The following is a 7619-nucleotide window of genomic DNA, read 5'->3' on the forward strand; positions in this document are numbered from 1 at the left end:
AGAGCTGGAGGAACACCTGCGGGGCAGGAGGCGGCGGGGGGGAGGGTCTTTAAAGAAGCGCCCCCCAGGAGGACAAGCTCATTCCTCAGTTGCCCCTGTGAGACCTGCTGAGGCTGGAAGGGGCCCTGACTGGGCTGCTGGGCCCTCCTCCCAGCCTGGGCTGTGCCCCTCCCGCCTCCCCTTTGGCAGCTAACGTTTCCCCTCTTCCTCCCTTCTCCTGCCCTCTCCCTGCTCCCCACCCGCTCTGCTCCTGGTGCCTGTCCTGGCCCTGGGCTGCCCTCCCTTGTGCTTCTCTGGTCTCTCTCTCCCGCCTTCTCTCTTTCCTATCAGTAACCGTGGGCCTACCCTCCCACCCCAGGCCCTCTGTTCCAACCCCATGCCCCCTTTCTGCCCCTGCTGTGCCCCCCCCCCCCGCTCCTCCCCTGTCTCAGGGGACCAGTCACTCTCTCCAGATCCTCCTCTGATTTCTACTGTTTGCAGTTAATTTTCTCTTGGATTTGTGGAGATTTTTCATTTTTTAAAACTGTAACTGGGGCTTCCCTGGTGGCACAGTGGTTGAGAGTCCGCCTGCCGATGCAGGGGACACGGGTTCGTGCCCCGGTCCGGGAAGATCCCACATGCCGTGGAGCGGCTGGGCCCGTGAGCTCTGGCCGCTGAGCCTGCGCGTCCGGAGCCTGTGCTCCGCAACGGGAGAGGCCACAGCAGTGAGAGGCCCGCGTACCGCAAAAAAAAAACAAAAAAACTGTAACTGGGGGCCAGCACAAAGGTTCCCCTTCCTCTCTCTGACCCATGACCTCTGTTTTTGTTCCAGGCCACTAAACCGTCTAAAGAGATGAGCGGGTCGAGTGAGACCTCAAGCCCAGTCTCAGAAAAGCCCTCGGCTTCCAGAACCTCCATCCCCGTATTGACTTCCTTTGGGGCGAGGAATTCTTCCATCTCCTTCTAGAAACTCCCTTACCCCCCACCCCCACCTGCCCCCTCCCTTATCCCTGCCATTTCTCTCCTCGGCTTCCCTTCATCTCCACCCCACCCTGACACCATTCTCCAGATCCCCTGAAGGTTGCCTGTCCTCAGCTCTCTCTGCCCATCCCCTGTTGGTGTTTTTGGTTTTTTTAATGATTCACTTTTAATTATCTTTTTTTAAAAAAAAAAAAAAAGAAAGAAAGAAAAAGCAAACCAGTAAAACTAAAAACCAAAACGTGACACCTTCCCTTGATTTCCTGTTCCAGAATGGCACACTTCCTGTCATCATACCTCCTTTTCTCTTTCCCCACTTTCCCTCCCAAGTCCATCCTGAAGTTCCTACCCCCCTGCCCCACCTCCTCGTCTCCCACACACTCCTCCCAAGAGCACTCCAAACAAACTCTACGCGTGGAGACTTGGAGCAGCCAGACACCCCCTCTCCCCTTCCTCGGAAACCTTCCTGGAGGAAAACCTGGACATTGGACCAATCCCAAAATCAGGCTGGAATATGGGACGTCGGGAGACTTTGGCCCTGGAGGTGCCTCACCTGTCCAACCTCGGGATGTGACTCAACGCCGCTGCTTCTCTGCTCACGTCCACTCATGCCTGGGTGGGCCTGGAGTCGAGACAGAGGGGCTAGAGAGGGAGGCCAGAGGTGGAGGGGCCTCAGGGTGGTGTGAGCCCGTGGAATCTGTGTGTCCTTGGAGAGGAGCTGGCTTCCCAGGACCACCTTCCTGTGGTGAGGAGCTGCCTGGCTGGCGCTGATCGGAGGAGGGGGCACCTTTGGACTGCTGGTTATGGATGGTGGGTTGAGCAGACAGCCTGACACTGGGGACACTGCCCTGGGAGAGGGCAGCCCCGAGGAGGGGTATTTGGTACTTTTAGTTTCCTAATTTAGCACTTTAAGTGACATTAACTTATTTAACGGGGGTGGGGTGGGCAAGAATGAAGGGCCTATAGCAAATTAGATTTTGAGGCCTGGAGGGTGGGGAGGGTCTGGTTGTGAGGGAAGTGGGGGGAATAGAGAGGGGTTTCATGGGGGGCAGTGAGGACAGCTCTGACCCCACAGGTGGGGTGACTTGACCTTCAACCATCTTCTTTGAGATTTGAGGGTTTTCAGGGTAGGGCTGGGGACCCCTGGTGAGATCCTCGAGGGTCCCTGAAGCCTGACCAGCCAGCCAGCACCCCCCAACCTGTGGGCGCCAGCTTTGCAGAGGCTGTGGGCAGTGAGGCTTTCTTTTAGTGGGGTCCTGAGAAGGAGCTGGAGAGACCAGTTTTGGTTCTTAGCCCCGCTCCCCCCAGGGCACAGTGAGGGGCCAGCAGGGAGAGTATGTGGATGGGGGAGGAGGGGGAAGATGGAGTGGGGTCCCCAGGGAGCAGGATTCCTATTTGGAGCACAAAGTGGGGTAAGCACAGGGGGTGGGGGGCGTTGGGATTAGTCTCCCCGAGTAAGCACAGAAAGAAGGAGCCATCGCAGGGGCAGAACCTCCTAGACCTTGGAGCCTGGCGTTTGGGGAGAGCCAGGGGGAGCTGTTGAGGGTTGGGGCGGGAGGGGGAACTGGGTTGTGTTCCTTCATTTCTTTCTTTTTCTGTTGTTGTTTTTGTTGGCTCATCCTTGTTTTCTAGCTTTGGATCATTTTTGTACAAAGGCAAGCAAGCCTTTTTGAAAAATAACAAAAGAAGAGGTTAAAAAAAAAATCCGTCCTGAAAAAAAAATACCCTGGAAAATGGAAAAAAAAAAAAAAAGGACCTCATAAATGATGCAATTACTTTTAATTGCAGGCAACTCTTTACATTTAAGTGAAGTGTCTTAACATTTTATATTGTTTTAAAAATATATTTACATATTATATATATATATAATATACGTAATATAAATATATATAAATATTTAAAAAAGAAAAAAAAAAGAAAACCACGGCACTCTCTCCCTGGCCGCTGTTTTGGCAGGGGAGGGGGCTAGAGGGTGGGTACATTGGCCTGGCTTCTGTGGTCCAGTGAAACGGTTTGGTTTGATTCGGCTGTACAGAGACACCCTGACTTGGGAGGGAGGGGGGGAGTGGTGCCCCCTCCTCCCTCCACTCCATTACTCTCTGCTTGCTACTTTTCCCTTGCCGCACCTCCCACCCTCAACCCCGTGCCCTGAACGTTTGCCCCACCGTCATTGTCCTGAGTTGAATGTCTCTTGGAGGGGGGGGAAGAAGGGCGTGTCCATCCACAAGGGAGCAAATGGAGGGAGTCCTGTGCCCCACCCCACCCACTCACGTGGAGCCCAGTGGAATTTGCACCTTTCATTTTGGTGCCTGCACATTTACAGGAGGAGTTGTGCGCAGCCTCTGTGTGTGTGTGTGTGTGTGTGTGTGTGTGTGTGTGTGTGTGTCCACTGGCACAAGTCCATTCACCAGTGTGCGGAGGGAAGGAAGCATGAGCGTGCACAGGCGTGACCTCCCACACTTGTGCAGGGAGGCGGGCACACAGCGGTGCATGTAACTGGCCTGGGCATTGGCATGTGCCCACCTGCACGTTGACGTGGAGGACCTTGGCATGTGAGAACACGTGTAATGTGTGACCTGTGTGTGTGTGGACAGAAGGGTGTACATGGAGGGGTGTGTGAGCTGCACATGCACGTGCACATGCGTGTAGACCCCGCGTGTGGGAGCGCCCGTGTGTACGGTCCTTGGCCTTGCTCCACTCGCTCCGGCTCCCCTCCCAAGCCTCCAGCTCCTGGGCCCTCTCAAAGCCCCCAGCACGTCAAGGCCCCCCCCAGCTGCATGCGCCTCGCTGCTCTGTCCATCAGTGTGTGCTTGACCAAGAGAAAACCAAGACGTCTTGGGGGGACCCCTGTAGCTGGTCTCCCCAGCCCCTGCCCACTGTGCTGTGTTACTCGCATGGGGGGTTTCTCTCCCGCCCCTTCCACAATATGCTGTTTCCCCAGGAGCCTCAGGCCCGAGGCTCTGAGAGGGGTCCCAGGTGGGACCCCCAGGGCGAGCCCGGCTCCGCACCCCGCCCTGTCCACCCTGTAGGACCCGTGTTGGTGTAGCAGTGATGGCTTCTGTGGATATTCTGTGACCTCTGTCAGTGTAACTTGACAATTTCTAAATGGAAAAGGGTTGCTGTGTTTTCTCTGTCTCTCTTTTTTAATGTCCCTTTTCTTCTCCCACTTTCCTGCTCTCTTTCCTTTTTGGTTTTTCTAGCCGAGTGTTTGGGGCTTAAATAAAACTTGTTTCTTTTTCCTCTCCTGAATCTCCTTCCTGGAGGCTGCTGTCTCATTATTTCTCATCTTCATCCTAGAAGGTGCTGGGGTGGGTGGGATGGAGGATCGGGAATCCCTGGCAGCCACTGCCCCTCAGCTGAGCTGGCAGAGCGTGAAGAGGGAGGGGCCGAAACAGGGGCCCTGGGGCTGCTGCTGCCTGCAAGAGCCCGTGAGAACCGACCTCATCCAGATGCTGGAGAAGAGGACCGCTAACTCACGGGGCGCCAGCTCTCCACCATCAGCGAGGAAGCCGCTGGCGTCACTTACACCTGCAAGTGACAAAGCCAGAGGCATTAGACGTCTTGCCCAGAGTCACACAACTAGTTGGATGCAGAGTCAGGATTGGAGTCCAGCTCTGCCCAACTCCAAACCCAATGCTTTCCCCCAAAGCCAAGTCGGGTCTGCTTACCTCCAGCCGTCCCCTGGATCGGGTCTTGGCCTCCTGCCCTTTGGGTGGGATGACCCTTTAATGGTATCCACCCATCCTATCAAGAACATCAGCTTTCAAACTTTGTTAAAACTGTAACTCACAGTAAGAAATCCATTTTAGGGACTTCCCTGTAGGGCCCGTGCTGGTGTAGCAGTCCCTGGTGGTCCAGTAGTTAAGACTCCGCACTTCTACTGCAGGGGGCGTGGGTTCGATCCTTGGTCGGGGAACTAATATCCTGCATACCATGTGGCACAGGCAAGAAAAAAGAAGAAATCCATTTTACATCTCAATGATTTAGACGTGTCCACACACAAACACCCACGTATTTAGTGAAACAGCACCTACTACATACAATGTACTCTGCTATTTTCTGTTATAGTCTAAACATTTGGTGACAACCCACTGAATTGGGTTCAATCATGAATCATGATTTCATGACCCTTGAATGGGTCAGAACCTACGGTTTGAAAAATACTCGCCTGAGGATTTAGCCCCAATCATGCTGCATCTCTGCTTTGTCCTCCCCAAAGGCCTCCTGGCTCCGCTTACTCCGTGGTCGCCTATGAAATTAGAAGATCCCTGAGAGGAGATTTACCCTCGATTCTGGTTGGGTGGGAGCCTTGGACCCTGGCCCTGTAGCCAGTGAGCTGCCCGGCCCCTTCCAAGGCTACCACATCAGAGTCTAGCCTGCCCCGCCATTGAGTGGGCCAGATGTCCTGCTTGGGTGTTTCAGGTTTGCCTGGAATTCTGAAGGCTGTGCCACTGTCCCAGCGTGTTCTAAGGGTCCTTGAGGCTGCCCTTCCAGGCATTCTCCAGCTGGGCTGAGACCTGGGGTATCATTGGGTCTCCTCTACCCCCGCCTCCCGCAAACCATCCCTTCCATCCCATGAGGTAACGTCAGTGGCCTACGCCACCCTCTTCCAGGCCTCACTGGAGGCCGAGGGTGAGGATGTGCTCGCTGTCTGCAGGCAATGCCCCACTCCCTGGGTCACCCACTTATCAAGAAGCCCTTCAGACTCTCAGCCAGACCTCATCCCTTTTGTCCCTTTTGAAATGTCAGCAGATCTTGCCTCCTCTCTCCCACTCTATTCCCAGAAAGCTGGGCCAGTAGCCAAAGCCCCCTCATCTTCTAGAACCACCTCAGTCACTGACAGGTCAAGATCAAGTAATAAATGGGACCATCGGTGCCTGGCAAGAATTATGCCAGGCACTTCATTCGCCCTTCAAATGCCTCCCGACTGTCTCCTCCTTGCCAGCGCTGCTCGTTGACTCACTGGGACGACGGCTGAACGCCGAGGAGGGAACTCAGCCAGAACACAAATACCTGAGCAAAATCGAGGCAGACAGTGAGCTGTGCCCAGGCGTGCAACGGCTGTGGCCTTGAGTGATGGGGACCGCTTCAGAGAGTGCGACCAGGCCCTGAGGTCACATGTGAGGGGAGATCTTCAGAATGGACAGGGTGGCTGTATGGGAGCTGGTGGCTGAGTGTCCCACACAGAAGGCCCTGAGGTGGGAAGTCATCTGTGGGTTCTAGAAAATGAATGAAACCCAAGGAAATTGAGAAGGGGAAAGGGGGCACGACACGACATGGGAGTGTGAGCACAGCCCATCACAGGGGGTCTTGGATGAATGTGGTGAGGAAGGTGGATTTCCTCTCAGAGCCGTTGAACCAATAGGAGGGTTTTAAGTCAGAAAGTGACGTGATTTGATGCTGTTTCAGAAGTTGCCTGTGGCTGTGGCGTGATGAGGTGGGGCGAGGGCAGGGCGGGAGGGAGAGCAGAGCTGTTATTTAGGGGCAGGTACAGATGACGGCTGCCTGGACTCACTCAGAGCAAACAATCTGAGGGCTGAGGGAAGGAAACTGAATCTCAGAGACTTTGTAGCTACAAAGTGATGGAGCTAAGACTTAAACCCACGACTTCTCTCTCCCAATAGCCACGCTTTCTTAGTGCTTTATAATACTCATCACTACACTTATTAAGTGTTCGTTTAATCTTCATCACGTGGGCTCTGGGTATTATTGTCTCCAGTCTACTGATGCGGAGAGTGACTGAGCAAAGGATTTGAGTGACCTCAGGTTAGCCTCAGAGCCGGATCCTAATTCATAGGAGGAAAGGGACTGCTTTACAAATAGAAACCTGGGAAACCCACATCTTCTCTCCCTCACTGCACATCTCTGAGTCCTCTGGGTGTGTTCTTCCTCTTTGACCTCTGAGTGGCTTAAGCGATCCCGGAGCTCACAGGGTAGCTGAGCGCCATCCCCAGTGCTGGGGCCCTGGGCACGAGGCCACCATGCCCATTAGCTGACACAGGCTCCCTTGACACTCCCTGACGCCGAATGATTGACAGCACTCATAATGACACCTGGCAGGGAGCTCCATCCCATACGCCTGGCCACAGTGCCAGAAATTTCACTCAAAATCCACAGACTCTCTGCTTCGGCTCAGGCCTCCATCATGCCCACGTCAGGGAAAAATCCTTATTCCTCTTAGTTCAACCCAAAAAGATTTGAAGTTTTCCACAGAAATGTTTCCTGTGAAATATATGTCTATCCTTATGCCAGTACCACATGTCTTGATTGGTAGTAAGTTTTGAAATTGGGAACTTTCAACTTTGTTTTCTTTTTCAAGATTGTTCTGGCTGTTCTGGGTCCCTTGCATTTCCATAGGAATTTTAGGATCGGCTTGTCAATTTCTGCCAAAAAGACAAAAAGATGGGATTTTAATGGGGATTGTGCTGAATCTACCATCTTAACAACCCAGGGTCTTCTGAAACATGGAATATCTTTACATTTATTTAGATCTTTTAAAATTTCTTTCAACAATGTTTTAGTTTTCTTTCTTTCTTTTTTTTTTTGCGGTACGCGGGCCTCGCACTGCTGTGGCCTCTCCCGTTGCAGAGCACAGGCTCCGGACGCTCAGGCTCAGCGGCCATGGCTCACGGGCCCAGCCGCTCCGCGGCATGTGGGATCTT

At 53.6% G+C, this 7619-nt stretch overlaps 1 protein-coding gene across 2 annotated transcripts in view; it reads left to right on the plus strand.

Moving 5' to 3' along the window:
* Window positions 1–946, plus strand: part of SRCIN1 (SRC kinase signaling inhibitor 1) — a gene marked incomplete at both ends in the record, with an annotated part of 63100 nt that extends 62154 nt beyond the window's left edge. For both annotated transcript variants that reach the window (XM_082860558.1, XM_082860559.1), the window contains one exon: window positions 812–946. In XM_082860558.1, coding sequence (XP_082716684.1) covers window positions 812–946 — 135 coding nt within the window. The remainder of the gene's footprint in view (window positions 1–811) is intronic.
* Between the last annotated feature and the right edge of the window lie 6673 nt (window positions 947–7619).

Source organism: Leucopleurus acutus (assembly GCF_964270905.1).
Source record: "Leucopleurus acutus genome assembly, chromosome: 19".
Taxonomy (NCBI): Eukaryota; Metazoa; Chordata; class Mammalia; order Artiodactyla; family Delphinidae; genus Leucopleurus; species Leucopleurus acutus.